This window comes from Macaca thibetana, chromosome 2 (assembly GCF_024542745.1).
Source record: "Macaca thibetana thibetana isolate TM-01 chromosome 2, ASM2454274v1, whole genome shotgun sequence".
Lineage (NCBI taxonomy): Eukaryota > Metazoa > Chordata > Mammalia > Primates > Cercopithecidae > Macaca > Macaca thibetana.
In genome coordinates this window covers 44,500,945-44,519,873 of record NC_065579.1, presented here as the reverse complement: position 1 = coordinate 44,519,873, position 18,929 = coordinate 44,500,945, and the positions used below count along the sequence as shown (strand labels likewise).

General features: G+C 41.3%; 1 protein-coding gene across 18 annotated transcripts in view; it reads left to right on the top strand.

The window, feature by feature from the left end:
• Positions 1 to 18,929, top strand: part of TFDP2 (transcription factor Dp-2) — a 202,415-nt gene that overhangs the window by 131,287 nt on the left and 52,199 nt on the right. For 16 of the 18 annotated variants that reach the window (XM_050778118.1, XM_050778117.1, XM_050778114.1 and 13 more), the window contains one exon: positions 11,671 to 11,774. The exons of 1 other annotated variant lie outside the window; for it this stretch is intronic. In XM_050778118.1, coding sequence (XP_050634075.1) covers positions 11,671 to 11,774 — 104 coding nt within the window. One more of the 18 variants, XM_050778132.1, reaches the window with a different exon arrangement.

Genomic DNA, 18,929 nt, shown 5'->3' with positions numbered 1-18,929 from the left:
CACTTTGGGAGGCCAAGGTGGGCGGATCACGTGACGTCATGAGTTCGAGACCAGCCTGGCCAGCATGGTGAGACTCCCCGTCTCTACTAAAAGTACAAAAATTAGCCAAGCATGGTGATGGGTGCCTGTAATCCCAGCTCTTCAGGAGGCTGAGGCAGGAGAATCACTTGAACCCAGGAGGTGGAGGTTACAGTGAGCCAAGATCTTGCCACTGCACTCCAGCCTGGACGACAAGAGCGGGACTCCATCTCATAAATAAATAAATAAAAAATAAATAAATATTGAGGCAACACTACAGATATGGAAAGACATCTGAGATAGATATAAAAGCAACACTCAGACTGATAGAAAAAAAGGATATTTTTTTGGCTGGGTGCGGTGACTCAGGCCCATAATGCCAGCACTTTGGGAGGCCAAAGCGGGTGGATCACGAGGTCAGGAGTTCAAAACCAGCCTGACCAACATGGTGAAACCCCGTCTCTACTAAAAATACAAAAATTAGCCAGGCATGGTGGCATGTGCCTGTGATCCCAGCTACTCAGGAGGCTGAGTTGAGACAGGAGAATTGCTTGAACCTGGCAGGCAGAGGTTGCAGTGAGCCAAGATCATGCCATTGCACTCCAGCCTAGGTGACAGAGCGAGACTCCATCTAAAAAAAAAAAAAAAAAAAAAAAACACGATATTTTTGCATATGTGTTTGTATATGCCTAGGATATTTTTGGAAGCTTATCTACAAACTGGCACCACAGCTGTCACTAGGGAAGGGAATATTTTGGTGGTGATTCGGGATGGCAGGAGACTCGGTTTTCACTGTATACTGTAGTTTTATGAATTTGTATATATGCTTGCATGTAGACATTCATGTACTTATCAATTTATTCATCCAACAAATATTTATCAAGCTCTGCTTACGCTAGGTGCTGGAGACACCTAGCTGGAGCAACGAATGAGGTGGCAAAGCCCCTATTGTTGTAGAACTTAACATTCTAAGAGTGACAAGACAGAGAGTAATTACATAAGTCAATATAAATATGTAATGTGTCATATAGAGGTAAGTACTATGGTGGAAAAATAAAGTATAGTAAATTAGGAAGTGCTGATACAGGGTGGTAGATATCTCTGCCGCTGTGTCGACTGAGCAGACTTGAAGGAAACGGGAATAAGACACTTAGGATATCTGGGGGAGGATTCCAGGCAGAGGAAACTTGAAGGACAAAGGCCATGAAGTAGAAATTTGGTTGGCATGGACTGAAGAACAGCAAAGAGATCAGTGTGAATGTAGAGAAATGAAGTAGGGAGAGACTGACAGGTGACAAGGTCAGAAAGAGGACTGCAGATGATACAGGGCTTTGTAAACCCTCATTAAGGACTCAAGCTAACTGAGATGTGATGCCAGTTGGAGAGTTTCGAAGAGGACTCCTCCATGTAGTGGGATCACTCTGAGTGCTGTGTGAAGGATAAACCAGTTGGGTTTCCTAGTATAATGTAATTCACTTATGTAATTGCAAATTTTCTAGTAGCAACATTTTAATAGTATGAAGAGACAGGTGAAATGTATTTTAATGATGGATTTTATTGAACCCAAACATTATTAAAACATTATACAAACATTTACTAAAACTTACCATCCGGCCAGGTGTGGTGGCTCATGCCTGTAATCCCAGCACTTAGGGACGCCAAGGCAGGTGGATCACTTGAGGTCAGGAGTTCGAGACCAGCCTGGCCAACATTGCAAAACCCCATCTCTACTAAAAATACAAAAAAATGCCGGGTGCGGTGGCTCATGCCTGTAATCCCAGCACTTTGGGAGACTGAGGCGGGCGGATCAGGAGGTCAGGAGATTGAGACCATCCTGGCTAACACGGTGAAACCCCGTCTCTACTAAAAAAAAATACAAAAAACTAGCCGGGCAAGGTGGCGGGCGCCTGTAGTCGCAGCTACTCAGGAGGCTGGGGCAGGAGAATGGCGTGAACCCGGGAGGCGGAGCTTGCAGTGAGCCCAGATCGCACCACTGCCCTCCAGCCTGGGCGACAGAGTGAGACTCTGTCTCCAAAAAAAAAAAAAAAAAAAAAAAAATTAGCCAGGCATGGTGGCGGGCGCCTGTAGTCCCAGCTACTCGGGAGGCTGAGACAGGAGAATGGCATGAACCCGGGAGGCGGAGCTTGCAGTGTGCCCAGATCGCGCCACTGCACTCCAGCCTGGGTGACAGAGCAAGACTCCGTCTCAAAAAAAAAAAAAAAAAAAAAAAAAAAAGCCAGACGTGATGGTGGGCACCTGTAGTCCCAGCTACTCAGGAAGCTGAGGCAGGAGAATTGCTTGAACCCAGGAGGTGGAAGTTGTAGTGAGCTGAGATCGCACCACTGCACTTTAGCTTGGGTGACAGAGTGAGACTGTCTTTAAAAAAAAAAAATGTTGCCGGGCTTGGTGGCTCACGCCTGTAATCCCAGCACTTTAGGAGGCCAAGGTGGATGGATCACGAGGTCAGGAGTTCGAGACCAGCCTGGCGAACATAGCAAAACCCCGTCTCTATAAAAATTAGCTGGGCATGGTGGCGGGCCCCTGTAATCCCAGCTACTCAGGAGACTGAGGCAGGAGAATTGCTCAAACCCGGGAGACGGAGGTTGCAATGAGCTGAGATCGCACCACTACACTCCAGCCTGGGTGACAGAGCAAGACTCCATCTCTCCTTAGAGCGAAAATAAAATTAAAAAGTTAAAAACATTATCATCCAACATATAATCAATATAAACATTAGTCAGATGTTTTATAGTTTTTCGTGCTAAGTCTTCAAAATCTGATGTGTATTTTATAACTAGAGCACATCTCAGTTTAGATGCTAAATTTTCAACAATTGAAGTGAAACGGCCCTATCAAAATGATAAAGCTGTGTTTAATGGGAAAATACTTCATTTGCTTTAGTTTTTAAATATGTTAATTAAAATTAAATAAACTTAAAATCCAGGTCTGACCACATTTCAAGTGCTCAGTAGCCACCTGTGCCTAGTGACTACTGTATTAGAGAGCATGGAAGTAGAGTTGTGGGGTAGGGTGGGCAGCAGCATGGAGCTGCATCTGGAAGCTATTGCAGTAATTCAAGCCAAGATGTTGTCCTGGACCAGAGTGATAGCAGAGGAGTAGGTGAGAAGTGCTTGTATTCCAGCTATATTTTAAAGATCCAGCTTGCAGGATTTATGAATGAATTGAGCGTGGGATATCAGAGAAATCAAGGTCTCAATGGTAATCTTTTCAGTCTGAGCAGTTGAAGAGTTTTCATTTACTGAGATGAAGAAGGAGGTTTCTGGGTGGGGTGGGGGCAGTCCAGAGTTAGATTTTGGATATGCTAAGTTTGGATATGATGTGTCATATGTATCCCATGAGATACATATGACACATCAAATGGAGATAATGAGAAGATAGTGGATATGTGAATCCAAAGTTGGAGGGATTAATTTAATCCCAAGAAAAATACACCACAGTCATCAGCATATTTAAAGCCAGGAGACTTAGATGGGATCATCTCATGAGGAAGGGCTCACAGCCAAGAGGTTGGAGGACCGAGCTAAGGGGCTCCCAAATATTTAGAGAGAAAGGAGCCAGCAACTAAGGCTGAGAAGGAGCGGCCAGTAGATTGGGAGGAGAACCAGGAGAAAATGGTGGCTTGGATGTCAAGTGGAGAAAGTGTTTCTAAAGAAAGTGTTTCTAAAGTGTGATTTTAAAAAGTGTCAGAGTAGATGGAAGGTTAAAGTAAATTGAAGGCCAAGAATTTCAGTGGAATTGTGGGGGGAAATTGGGAAGAGAGGGTTCAAAAGAAACAGATATGGAGGAAGTGGAAACAGCAAATGCTGGCAGATTTTGTGAGTAGTTTTGCTGTAGAGGGCAACAAATTAGTTGGTAACTGGAGGACTGGATGGTCAAGAAAAGTTGGTTTGTTTTTTGTTTTTGAGATGGAAGAAATTACGCATGTTTATGTACTGATGTGAATGATCTGGCAGAGAGGGAAAGATTGTGATGATGCAGGAGACTGACTTAAAAGGGACAGTAGCTGAATGGATGTTTTTTAGACAAGAAGATGAACTATCTGTATTTTTTTTTAAGGGCCAGTTGAGGTGACAGAAGAGGAAAAGCAGAGGATGGTATAATCTATAATTAGTATCTTACTAATTAATATGAAATTGCCCACGTTACATTTTTCCATCATTTCATTAAGGTATAATTGGGACTTCAGCAAACACATACACCACCACAATCTAGGTCATTTTAACTTACTTATGCTGGGTGTGGTGGCTCATGCCTGTAATCCCAGTGCTTTGGCAAGGTGGGAGGATGGCTTCAGCTCAAGAGTTTGAGACCAGCCCGGGCAATATAGTGAGACCCCCTCCCTACAAAAAAATAAAAATAAAAAAAATAGCTGGGCATGGCGGTGCACACCAGTTGTTCCAGCTCATTGGAAAGCTGAGGCAGGAGGATAACTTGAGCCAGGAGTTTGAGGCCGCAGTGAACTCTGATAGTGCCACTGCTCTCCAGGCTGAATGATAGAGCAAGAATCCTGTCTCAAAACAAACCAAAAACTTTTATTTTAGGTTATAGGTTAGCTTGTCCTGTGAAGTTGGACCCTGTATATATGGTCTATACCACTGCTTCTAATTTAAGACATTTATAAATCCACAAAAAGGATGTATTCTTTCCTATAGTAAGTTACCAATTTGGTTCTTGTAGGAGGATGTGATGTAGGCTTAGGTGAAGACGATTTTTCCTAAAGCTAATTCAAGCAAAAACTTTTTTTTTTAAGAAAGTCTATGCCATGGAAAAAAATGTATATAAGCATCATAAAGACTAACCACAATTATGTAACTGGATTTTTTTTCATTTTAATTGGACATATTGAAGGTGATTAATTGTAACTGGAACCCCCTAAAGAATTATGAGTGGAAAAAAAATCTGTGGTGTCTAGACAATTCTAGTGGAAAACAAAAATATTACTCAATAAATTGAAATAACATTTGAGCCAAAATCTTGTGCCTGAGCCAACATCTGGCATAAGTTTTTAGTTCTGTTTCTTAGCCACTTCCCTAGGTGATTGATCTCATTTAGTTAATTGAGGAAATTGCCAGAACCAAAATCCAGGCAACTTTAAAAATTGTTGTTTTTAATACACTGAGTCCCAGGAATCAGCTTCTGGACAGTGTCAAGCTCCTATTGCCAAGGAGCTATGAATTTAGGCCACGCACTTAGGAAAAACTGTTTAGACTTTATTTACTTCTCTCAGCCTGGCTGAAATTTTGGTTGACTGAATCTTTGTAATCTATTTAAAGGTGTCCTTTTGAGTGAAAAAATATATATATATATTTCTGCTGCTGAACTTAGCTGATTTGATGAAAGTAAGTTTTGTCTAAACATGTGGCTTTTATTTCTGGGTATTACAGCTATTGGAATTCTAGTGGAGTCCTTTTAACTACTTTTAAAGCAAATTTCATTTTTACTACTTATGAGACAATCATTTCTAGATCTTAAACTTGTTTTAGTAGCTATGGCTGATTCATTCTCTCTTTCAGAATGACAGTAACTTTTATATTTATTTATTTATTTATTTGTTTATAAGACGGAGTCTCACTTTGTCACCCAGTCTGGAGTGCAGTGGTGCGATCTTGGTTCACTGCAACCTCCACCTCCCGGGTTCAAGCGATTCTCCTGCCTCAGCCTCCTAAGTAGTTGGGATTACAGACGCGCGCCACCACACCTGGCTAATTTTTGAATTTTTAGTAGAGACGGGGTTTCACCATGTTGATCAGGCTGGTCTCAAACTCCTGGCCTCGTGATCCTCCTGCCTTGGCCTCCCAAAGAGCTGGGATTACAAGCGTGAGCCACCACACCTGGCGACAGTAGCTTTTAAAATTATAAAACACGTGCATGCATGTTCATAAAATGTTTTTTTCAAATAATAAAAAGTGTAAAACAATGCTTCCTCCGTGCTACTCATCAGAGCTAACCACTATTAAATTTGTGGTTTCTCTTGGCAGACTTTTTATGAATATATAAAAATATATGAAAAATAGACATATATGTAGTTTTTCAGGTAAATGTAATCGTGTTCTTTTATAATAGGACATTTTTCCATGGCAATACATGCTTGTGTTTTTAGGGACTATATAATATTCCATCATGCACATGTACCAGAAGATGTTTAAACACTTAAATTGTTTGTAGGTCTTTGCTTTTCTCCACCGTGCTCCAATCCCAGGACACGTACAATTGTTCTTATCTGCCTAGTTTATTATATTTCCACCAGAGGAATTGCCAGTCAGAGGGTATGCCCATTGTCAATCATGATGTCACAGAAGCCAGACATTAGCTTACCACTTAGGCAACAGAGGGTATTTGTTGAGATGGAAAAAAGCTTTAAAATGTGTAGAATTATAGGCCGGGCATGGTGGCTTACGCCTGAAATCCAGCACTTTGGGAGGCCAAGGCAGGCGGATCACGAGGTTAGGAGATCGAGACCATCCTGGCTAACACAGTGAAACCCCATCTCTACTAAAAATCCAAAACAATAGCTGGGCGTGGTCTGAGGGACAGAGTGAGACTCTGTCTCAAAAAAAAGTGTAGAATTATTTTTAAAGTATTTATATAGAATTTTGTATTCTAACACACGGTCAGTTTATTCCTTTCTAATTAAAATCAACACATCAACACATCGTCAGAACCTCCAGAAAGGCTCTACAGTATTCCCTTCACTAACAGAGTATGTTAGTCCCTTGAGTGCAGGGAACAATGTTGCTTGTTCACTGAATATCCTAATGCTTAGCCTTAGTTCTTGACATAGAGTAGTAGGTGCCAAGTCAGTATTTTTAAAATGTGCCTGTTTTGCCACATCCTTACCGATTTTTTTAAGTAGTCAAATCCATCAGTCTTTTTACTTAAGATATCTGAATTCTGTAACACGGTGAGGAGGGCCTTCCTCATTCCAGGATTATAAAAATAATATTGGGAGGCCGAGACGGGCGGATCACGAGGTCAGGAGATCGAGACCATCCTGGCTAACACGGTGAAACCCCGTCTCTACTAAAAAATACAAAAAACTAGCCGGGCGAGGTGGCGGGTGCCTGTAGTCCCAGCTACTCAGGAGGCTGAGGCAGGAGAATGGCCTAAACCCAGGAGGCGGAGCTTGCAGTGAGCTGAGATCCGGCCACTGCACCCCAGCCTGGGCGACAGAGCAAGACTCTGTCTCAAAAAAAATAAAAATAAAAATAAATAAAAATATTATTGTATTTTTTCTTAAGTTTTAATTTTTATGTTTAAATGTTTGATTTTTCTGAAATTTGTTTTTGTTCAATGTGATAAATTGAAATCTAAAATTTCTTTTATCCAAATGGATAGTCTCTTGTCTCAACATCATTGGTTTGAAATACTACCTTTATCATATACAAAATTTTCATATATAGGTGAAATTATTTCTGGACTATAATTTTTGTTTTGTCAATTTATTGTTCTTTTTTCTTTTTTTGAGACAGTCTTGCTCTATTGCCCAGGCTGGAGTGCAGTGGCGCTATCTCGGCTCTCTGCAACCTCCACCTCCTCAGTTCAAGTGATTTTCATGCCTCAGCCTCCCAAGTAGCTGGGATTACAGGTGTGCACCATCACGCCTGGCTAACTTTTGTATTTTTAGTAGAGACAGGGTTTCGCCATGTTGGCCAGGCTGGTTTCGAACTCCTGACCTCAGGTGATCTGCCCTGCTTGGCTTCCTAAAGTGCTGGGATTACAGGCGTGAACCACTGCCTGGCCACATTTTATTTTAAGAAAATCAGTTGCACAATTGCAAGGTAGGGAAACTTTATTTGATAATACCAGTTCGGTCATGTTAAAAGTGAAATAAACAAAGGACCTGCTGTTTAAATTGATTTCAAACTCAGTATGAGTTATGATCTTGGTTGGAAAAATAACAAGGGTTGTAATTTAAGCTGTATTGCAGGAAGTTTGGCATCCAGATTAGGAAAGGTAATACTTTCAATCTTGGCTGATCAAACACTTTTTATCATTTGTGCACCTGTTTTGTTCCAAGGACTAAACTAGGTGCTAGGATACAAAGCTGAGAGACGTAACCCATTTATAATAGAATTACAAGTAAGTGATAACAGGTTTTATGAGAAGCCAGAAGAGGAATATCCAGAATTTAGACCACAGGGGATGGGACAGCTTTTAAGAAGGAGGAGATGCATAGAGCAGAGGCTTTGGAGGTGGAGCTGTTGGCTTCACTACCATGGGACCTTGTATTTAATTTCAATCTCAATTTCTTAATATATAAAATAGGGTCACCAATAATCTATTTCACACTGTTGTCCTAAGCATCGATGAGGAAAAAAGTATACACACATACATACATACACATAAAATGTGTGTGTGTGTGTGTGTATATATATATATACTTTTTTCCTCATCGATGCTTAGGACAAGAGAGTGTGTGTGCATGTGTGTGCGCGCGCGTGTGCGCGTATTTATGTGTATATGTACACTTTATGTGTGTGTATATTTATATGTACATACATATATGTATGTATATATAGGAAACCTCTGGAACAGACTCTGGGGACATTATAATTGCTCAGAAAATGGTGTGGAAGCCATCCATTTTGAAGTGCTAGTAGGTAGGAGTTGGCTCAGTAGAGAAGGGCCTTCTCAGCAGATGGAAAGGTGTATGCCAAAGCCAGTTGGTTGAATTGGGGCCTCTCTAGAAATGTAAAGTATTTAATCTGGTTGGATTGCGGGGTACATGTGGAGGGAGCAACTGAAGATGAAGCTGTGAAAGGAGGCAGGGGTGAGATCTCCACTGCGAGCTTTTGTGCCATGTTGAGGAGTCTGAGAGGCTTTTAGGAAGTGTTGTGGAGTCCTTATAAACCATAATTAGGGGAGTGTTCAGAACAGTTTTGCCAGTTGAAAGAATGGTTTGTTATAGATGCATGGAGTGGCTAGGAAAGCTGTTAGAAGTAGGATATCTAGTAAGAGTGATGGTGCTCAGCCCTGGCCGCACATTGGAACTGTTTGGAGAATGTTTAATGGCCTGATGCCCAGGTTCACCCCAGATCAATTATATGGGCAGCTCTAGGATCCAAGGCATTGGTATTGTTCATTGTTCCCCAGGCGATTCCATTGGACATCCTGTATTGTCAATCAACTGAGTTAGATGGTAACTGTATTCAAACCAGATATGAAGTTGCAAATTAAATGAGTGCCAGCAGCATAGTGCAGGGATCCCCAACCGGCCACCAAGTACCAGTCCATGGCCTGTTAGGAACTGGGCCACACAGCAGGAAGTGAGTGGCAGGCAGGCAAGCCAGTGAGTGAGCAAAGCTTCATCTGTATTTACAACCACTCCCCATCGCTCACATCACCGCCTGAGCTCCGCCTCCTGTCAGATCAGCAGCGGCATTAGATTATCATAGGAGCACAAACCCTGTTGTGAACTGTGCATGTGAGGGATCTAGATTGCACACTTCTTATGAGAATCTAATGCCTGATGATCTGTCACTGTCTCCATCACTCCCAGATGGGACTCTCTAGTAGCAGGAAAACAAGCCCAAGGCTCCCACTGATTCCGCATTGTGATGATTTGTATGACTAATTCATTATATACTACAATGTAATAATAATAGAAATAAAGTGCACGATAAATGTAATGTTCTTGAATCATTGCAAAACCATACCTCCCTTCACCCCCATCTGTGGAGAAATTGTCTTCCACGAAACCAGTCCCTGGTGCTAAAAAGATTGGGGACCGCTGGCATAAAGGAACTAGAATAAGGAAATAACAAATACGGTGGTCAGTTGAATGAGGAGGAGATTGAGTGAAGATCTGAAGATCATTTCTAGATTGGATCATTGGGTGGATTCAGTGATCATATACGAGGGCTCAGTCATATATCAAGAGTGAGAACAGGAAGTAGAAGCAGATTTGGGTACTTGGACTTGCTGAGTGGGTACAATAAATATAATTTGATTTTATTTGTGGAATTAGGGGGAAAATGAACTCTACAAAAACTGAAGGGAAAGGGCCAATGGAATAGTTGAAACTTCAGGAGACAGAGTAGATAATTGATGGGTGAGATCCCTGAAGAGGCAGAAAGTGCAGAGCAGAGATGAAAGAAGCCATTTTGGGCCAGGCACGGTGGATCATGCCTGTAATCCTAGAACTTTGAGAGGCTGAGGGAGGCGGATTACCCAAGGTCGGGAGTTCGAGACCAGCCTGGCCAACATGGTGAAACCCCGTCTTTAGTAAAACTCAAAAATTAGCCAGGCATGATGGCGGGTGCCTGGAATCCCAGCTACCCAGGAGGCTGAGACAGGAGAACCACTTGAACCTGGGAGGCGGAGGTTGCAGTGAGCCAAGATCGCGCCACTGAACTCCAGCCTGAGCGACAGAGCGAGACTCTCAAAAAAAGAAAAAGAAAAAAGAAGTCATTTAGGCTGGGTGCCATGGCTCAAGCCTTTAATCCCAGCACTTTGGGAGGCTAAGGGGGAGAACTGCTTGAAGCACAGGAGTTTGAGACCAGGCTGGGCAACATGGCAAGACCCCATCTCTACAAAATAAAAAAAATTAGCCAGGTGTGGTGACGCATGCCTGTGGTGTCAGCCACTTTGGAGGCTGAGGTGGGAGGATCACTTGAGCCCTGGAGTTTGAGGCTATAGTGAGCTGTCATTGCATCACTGCCCTCTAGCCTGGGTGTCAGAGAGAGACCCCCATCTCAAAAAAAAAAAAAAAGTAAGGGGATTAAAGAGTGTGGTCAAGTTTTGGAAGATGGGGGTCATCTGAGGAAGGCAACTAAGAAGGAAATGTCTTTGTTGTCCTACCCTTAAATGTTGTTTTTCCCCGGGTTTTAGTGTTGGCCTTTCACATACTTCCTGGATGATCTCCTTTGATATATTTTGTTACACTGTTATCTTCTAAGAGAAACACTGATAAGCTGAAGTTTGTCGGGGTAATTAAGTAGTTGATGTTATAGTTCAGAAAATAATAGGTTGGCTTTTCCTTTAGAGGAGAATTTTCTTGGTAGCAGTTTGCTATGGTAATTTGAAATTTAAAGTACTGAGATCACTTGAAAACACAGTACAGATCCCACTGTTCTTAGTATTAATAACTAGTTAGCACCATGTTTTTTCTCTAGTATTATAAAACCCTAAAGCATTATCAATTTGACAGTTTGAAAATATGTTAGCTTTTAGTCTCGATGTTTTGTACTACAAAGAAATTTAAATAGTTATTTTACTTTTCATGTTATGTTTCATCATCAAATATATTATTTGTTCCGTCATGTCTATTAAAGATCTCTTTCTCAATTCTGATATAAACTGTGATTTGCATTATATATTCTCTAAATATTTTTTCCTCTAAAAGACCAACTGAAAGTTTCATAGTTAATTGTCAAATAATTGGAACTATTTATTTTATAGACTTTCAGTAAAATATAAATAAAGATTATTTATGCAGCAAAGTTAATTGTATTCCTTACAACAAAGCAATCATTAGTATGGCTTTTCAGTAAGGTGTATTTTGTTCATAATGTGCTTCCTAAGATATTTATAAATTACCTCAACAAAATGAATTAGGACCATGGGTGTATATAGCTAGAAAATGGCCTTGGTATTGCAGAATACTAACTTAATGTTTTGGTATCATTTCAGGCAACATTTCATTTGTTGCATTTCCAGTTTCCAATACCAACTCACCTACAAAGATTTTACCAAAAACCTTAGGACCAATAAATGTGAATGTTGGACCCCAAATGGTAAGAAAATTATCAAATCTTAGAATTGAAACTTTGTTTAGCCAAGACTTATTTAAAGGATAATTGCATTAAATATGTTTGATCAGATATTCCAGTTAAACCAGGAGTGGCAGGTGTCTCACACCTGTAATCCCAACACTTTGGGAAGCCAAGACAGGTGGATCACTTGAGCTCAGGAGTTCAAGACCAGCCTGGGCAACATGGTGAAACCCTGTCTCTACAAAAAACAGCTGGGCACTGTGGCACATGCCTGAAGTCCCAGCTACTTGGAGGACTGAGGCGGGAGGATTGCTTGAGCCCAAGAGGTCAAGGTCACAGTGAACCGTGTTGCACCACTGCACTCCAACCTGGGTGATAAAGCAAGACCCTGTCTCAAAAAAAAAAAAAAAAAAATTATAATTAATTTCAGTTACCTGAGTCACTTTAAAAAAAACATTCTGTTTTTATCTGAGTGTATCTGGTCAAGTCTTGAGCTTGAGAAAAAGAAAGTCATTGTGCTCTTTAATATTTAATTTTCACATATTTGAATCTGTGGATTCTGGATGTGTAGTTTTAAGTCTTTTGCTCTCTGTGTGAGGTTTCTCTTGTATTTAGTTGTTTAAATTGATTTGAAATGTATTATGCTTTATATCCTCCTCCTCTTTTCTTTTTCTTATAAAATAACCTTTACTGCTCTAAACTATGTATTCTCACATAAATGGAATCTGAGACCCAACAGTTAATTTACATCTGGAGCTATTAATTTAAAATTCCTTTCATTAAAGGCTTCTGGGGAAAAAACAATATACCAATTTATTTTAATCTTTAGCGGTAGAAATAATGAATGAAAAATGGAAAACAACTGTTTCTGTAAAGTCATTCATTAATTATGCTGGAGCGTGAAGTGTGTAGCACTTTCAGCAGACTTATTTATAAACAAGGTTGCATTCCACTACTCTGAAACTAAGTCTAATTTAAATGGCCTTACCCACCATTAGTAAAAGTACTCAAACATTTAAGCAATAACTCTTTGTTGCCAGTGTTTTCATCTTTTCATCTGTAGAGCAGTAAGAATAAATTTCGCCCACAATGTACAACAGCACTGTGGACTATGTTAAATGCAAAGTTATTTAGATAAAAATATCTTTTAACATACCTAATGGTTTCAGAAAGTCTCTAAGACTTTAGGACACATTCTTGACATGACATTTTCCTTGGTTAGTTGAGGACTGTTTATCATCTGCAGAAATCAAGCTAAAGATCCAACACAATTTACTGTAAGTATGTGAAGAATGTAGTCTAGCTCCAAACCTCATGGAGATTTAAGCTCAAATAAGAGCCTTCATTTCAAGGTAGCTCAGGTTATATTTTCAAACATTTGCTAAGCATTTTCCCCTCCTCAGCCACTACTATAGGTGCAAATGAGATAAAACACTCAACTTTAAAATCTGCATTTTGAAATGTGATTATATAAGTACCAAAATTAAACATACTCAAATTTTTATGAGTCTTGCCCTTACAGTACTCTTCTGTTTTGAGAGATTATTTTCTATTATTTTTTGTTTGTTTAATGCTGCTATACCCCAAGGTGAATTTATCCTTTGGAAGCATATATAATTTTTCTCCCATTGTCAGTTTGAACTAACATGCATGTTAGCCCTTACGTGGTCCAGTTCTGTTAATAATAAGTAGTGATGTGTGGTACTAACTCAGTTACTGTAAATCTCAGGATCAGCAGAACAAAGGTCACAAGAAGGAGAGGAGATTTGGAACTCTACCTTCAACTGGGCCATCCCAAGTACTTAATTTGTCCGCCTACTTCTGAAGTCCTTTTTTCAGTTCTGAGTTCTTAGGCAGGAATCAGAATTTCGTTTTTGGTTTCCTAATGGTTGTAAGACCCCATTGCTATCTCTTGAATGTGTCCCTCCAAAATTCATGTTGAAGCTTAATCCCTATTGTCATGGTATTAAGGGGTGGGACCTTTGGGGAAGTAATTAAGCTATGAGGGCTTCATTCTCATGGAGGGGATTAGTGACTTTATAAAAGAAGTTGAGGCTGGGTGCGGCGGCTCAGGCCAGTAATCCCAGCACTTTGGGAGGCCGAGGTGGGCAGGTCATGAGATCAAGAGACTGAGACCATCCTGGTCAACATGGTGAAACCCATCTCTACTAAAAATACAATAATTGCTGAGGGTGGTGTCTCAAGCCTGTAATCCCAGCACTTTGGGAGGCCGAGGCAGGTGGATCACGAGGTCAGGAGATCAAGACCATCCTGGCTAAAACAGTGAAACCCCATCTCTACTAAAATACAAAAAATTAGCTGAGCATGGTGACACACATGTAGTCCTAGCTACTCGGGAGGCTAAGGCAGGAGAATCACTTGAACCCGGGAGGCAGAGGTTGCAGTGAGCAGAGATCGTGCCACTGTACTCCAGTCTGGGCAATAGAGCAAGACTCCGTCTAAAAAAAAAAGAAAAAAAAAAAAGGTGAAGGGAGCTCTTTGCCCCACTTCCTGTAGTGAAGACACTACAAGAAGGTACCACCTATGAAGCAGAGAGTGAGCCTTCACTAGACACTGAATTTGCTGGCTTGATCCTGGACTTCCCAGCCACCAGAACTTCAAGAAATACATTTCTATCGTTTATAAATTACCTATGCTAAGGTATTTTGTTATAGCAGACTAAGACAAAAATTAGTACCAAGAACTGGGGTGCTGCCAGAACAAACACCTAAAACTGTGGAAATGGCTTTAGAACTGGGTAATGGGCAGAGGCTGGAAGAGTTCAGAGGAACAGGCTGGAAAAAGCCTCTTGAGATGAATGGACCATTAAGGGTGATTCTGGTGAGGAATCAGAAGAGGAGGAGAGCTGTAGAGAAAGCCTCACTCTTCTTAGAGAGTACCTCCGTGGTCATGAACAGAATGTTGGCACAAATATGGATGGTAAAGGCCATTATAATGAGGTCCCAGACAGGAGTGAAGGACATGTTATTGGAAACTGGAGGAAAAGCCATCCTTGTTACAGAGTAGCAAAAGGCTGGGCGCAGTGGCTCATTCCTGTAATCCCATCATTTTGTGAGGCCAAGGCAGAAGGATGTCTTGAGCCCAGTAGTTCAAGACCAGCCTGGGCAACATAGTGAGACCTCATCTCTACTAAAAAAAAAACTAAAAATAAAAATTAGCTAGGCCGGGTGCAGTGGTTCATACCTGTAATCCCAGCACTTCGGGAGGCCGAGGCTGGTGGATCACTTGAGGTCAGGAGTTCAAGACCAGCCTGGCCTACGTGGTGAAACCCTGTCTCTACTAAAAATACAGAAATTAGCCGGACATGGTGGTGGGTGCCTGTAATCCCAACTACTTGGGAGGCTGAGGCAGGAAGATCACTTGAACCTGGGAGCCTGAGGTTGCAGTGAGCAAAGATTGCACCATTGCACTCCAGCCTGGGCAACAGAGTGAGACTTTGTCTCAGAAAACAAACAAACAAAAACCCAGGCATGGTGGCACCTATAGTCCTTGCCACTCAGGAGATTAAGGAGAGAGGATCACTTGGGCCCAAGAGTCCAAGGCTGTAGTGACCCTGACAGAGGGGTCACTATAAGACAACCAAACAACAACCACCAAAAAAGTGGCAAGGGACTTCACTGAATTGTTTTCCTGTTTTAATGTTTTGTGGAAGGAGGAACTTAGGATCAGTGAAATTGGATAGTTGGCCAAAGAAATTTCTAAGCAAAGTGTTTAGGGATCAACGTGGCTTCTCTTGGCTGTTTATAGTAAAATGTGAGAAGAGAGAAGTGAATTAAAGATATAATTTATAATCAGAAGTGAAGATTTAGGAAATTCTCAGCTTGGCCATGTAAAGAATAAAAAAGCATGTTCTGGAGAGAACACCAAAAGAGTGGCCTAGTCACCTTTTGATAAAGAAGACTAGTGTGCATGGGTGGAAGCTTGGTGCTGTTCATCAAAACATGGAAGAATAAACCCACAGCATTTCAGTGATTATCGATGCTGCTCCTCCCATCACAGGCCCAGAGTGCCAAGACATGGGGGACAGAACTATCAAAAGAGGGGCTTCAGGCGCTAATGCAACCCTGGCAATCGCTTCCTGGCACTGTGTCAAGTCTGCTCCCCAAATTTTGGCGCAGTGCTCCTTAGCCATTCCAGGTGTGGCTCCGGTAGGCCCAAATATAGTGCAAGTATATATGTGGCTGCTCCTCTAGAGGGCACAGGTGGTGAACCTTGGCAGTGTCTGAGTGATGCCATCTCCAGTGGGTACAGGGTGCACAAGCTGCGGGGTATGATAACTTCCACCTAGATTTCAAAAGATGCCCTGGAGAGCCTTAACAGATCCTGGCAGAGAATTGCTACAGAGGTGAGGCCACCACTGGGAACCCTCGCCAGGGCAAAGCTTAGTGGAGCTGAGAGGGGCGGGGTCGCTCCCTGAGGCCCTAGTCTAGTAGACCTTCCAGCATGCAACTGCAGCCTGGGAGAGCCACATGCAGAAGACTCAAACTCTATCTAACCCAGGAGAACTGAGCATGGGCTGCCCCCAATAAAGTCATGGGGATGGGGGCCCCTGGTAGCCTGGGGGCCCAACTCCTGCTCCAGTGTGTCCAAAAGGCAGGATATCAAGTCAAAGATTATTCTGAAGCCTTAAAAGTTAATGTTTGCCCTGTTGGGTTTTGGATTGGTTGGGACCTATTATCCCTTTCTTCTTTTCTGTTTTCTCCCTTTTGGAATGGGAATGCATGTTCTGTGCCTGTCCCATCATTGTATTTTGGAAACAGGTTGGATTTCACAGACTCACAGCTGGAGGGGAATTTGCCTCAGGATGAATTGCACCTTTGAGTCTTACTCATATCTGATTTGGGGAAGGAGTTAGGACTTGTGAGACTATGGAATGAAATGAATGTATTTTGCCTGTGAAATAGGAATGTTAGAGGGTCAGGAACTGAATGCTCTGGTCTGAATGGGTTCCTCCAAAATTCATGTTGAAACCTCATCCCTACTGTGGTGGTATTAAGAGGCGGGGCCTTTGGGGAAGTGATGAAGTCATGAGGGCTTCACCCTCATGAATGGAATTAGTGCCCTTATAAAAGAGGTTGAAGGGAGCACCCTGGACCCTTTCTGCTATTAGGATGCAACCAGAAGGCATCATCTCTGAAGCAGAGAATAAACCCTCACCAGGCACTGAATCTGTCAGCACTTTAATTTTGGACCTCTCAGCAACCTCCAGAACAGTGAGCAATAAATTTCTATGGTTTGTAAATTACCCAGTTTAGTACTCCTTGCGGAAGACTTTAAAGAAAATTAATTAGTTAATTACCCAGTCTAAGGTGGTTTGTTATAGTAGCCTGAATGGACTAAGACACCCAGTTAGAGCCATTATCGGTTCTCCTCTAACTCCCTCATCCATGATTTTTTAAAAAGTTTTTGTTTAGTTAAAGAATTCTTGGATAAAAACTCACTGATTTGCTTCTTAGCCTTCTGTTTCTGCTTGCCCTTTGAACTTCACGTGTCTTTTGGAAGCCAAATCTTAATGGTAGATAGAAATTTCAAAAGGCCCCATGAAAAGTTTTCATTTGTTTTCTGTGGTTATGGAAACTAGTTTAGCAGTACTTATTTCAGTTGAAGATACTTGCCCTTTTCTTATAGGCTCTCTTATGGTTATATGTTATAGATCTTGTGATTATACAGTTGACCTTTGAATAATGCAAGGGATAAGGGCACAGCCCCTGTGCAGTCATGAATCCATGGTTAGCTTTTGACTCCCCCAAAATTTAACTGTTAATACCTTATTATTGACTAGAAGACTTACTATAACATAAATAGTCGAATAACACATTTTATGTTATATTAATGTTATTTTGTATGTTAATATGTGTTGTATACTGTATTCTTACAATAAAGTAAGCTAGGGAAAAAAATTACTAAGAAAATCATTAGGAAAATACATTTATAATTCATTAAGTGGAAGTGGATTATCATAAAAGTCTTCATCCTCGATGTCTTCACGTTGAGTAGGCTGCAGAGGAGAAAGAGGAGAAGTTGATCTGGCTGTCTCAGGGGTGGCAGAAGTGAAAGGAAATCCATGTATAAGTGGACCTGCCCAGTTCAAGCCCATGTAATTCAAGGGTCAACTGTATAAGATAATCTCATGACTGTCTTATTTTAGAAGAGTGAAAACTGCATGTTTCTTACAGTGAAAACCAAAATTCCATCAAATAGTGAAATCTCTTAATATACCACTTTATAATTTTGTAATTTTTTTCCCTTTGGAATACATATGCTCTCTTGGCTTTTTAAACTGTAGATGGCAGTAGCACATAAAATATGTTGATTGAGGGCAGGAAAATGTTCAGAATAATGTTCAATTGCTATCTGATTTTCCCAGTGTAACTAATTCTATTGTCAGAGAAACCACATAACATTTAAATTAAGGATGTCTGGATTTTTGGTAAGAGCACTCTGGAATTTAAAACTCTATTTTCCTTATCGTATCAAGTGAATATTAAAAGTATATTTTTACCTCCAACTTTAATATTTCAGTTTGGGATTTCAATTTTTTTTTTTTTTTACAGAGTCTCGCTCTGTCGCCTAGGCTGGAGTGCAGTGGCACGATCTCAGCTCACTACAGCCTCCGCTTCCCAGGTTCAAGCGATTCTTCTGCCTCAGCCTCCTGAGTAGCCGGGATTACCGGCGTGTGCCACAACACCCAGCTGATTTTGTTTGTATTTTTGGTAGAGATGGGGTTTCACCATTTTGGCCAGGCAGGTCTCGAACTCCTGACCTCAAATGATCCACCCGCCTCAGCCTCCCAAAGTACGGGGATTTTTAGGAGTGAACCACCGTGCCTGGCCTGGGATTTCAAAATTAAGGTTCAGAGTTAGAAAGCATGACTGACTCATCACCCTGTAAACCAATTTTCTTATATTCTGTGGCTGTTCAAGTCTCACTGACTTTCCTTTTGTTTTATTTCTTACGTTTCACTCTCATTATCCTAGTTTAGTAACTTACCGTATCTCGCATACTCTTAGACCTTATCTTTCCTGTTCAAGTGTGTCATCTCTGTAATTTGTTCATGCAGGAAATGTTTATTAAGGAATTGCTGTGTACCAGGCCCTGTGCTAAGAGAAAGGAGCAGAGTGTTGCTAATCACTCTCCAATCAGCAAAGAATATCA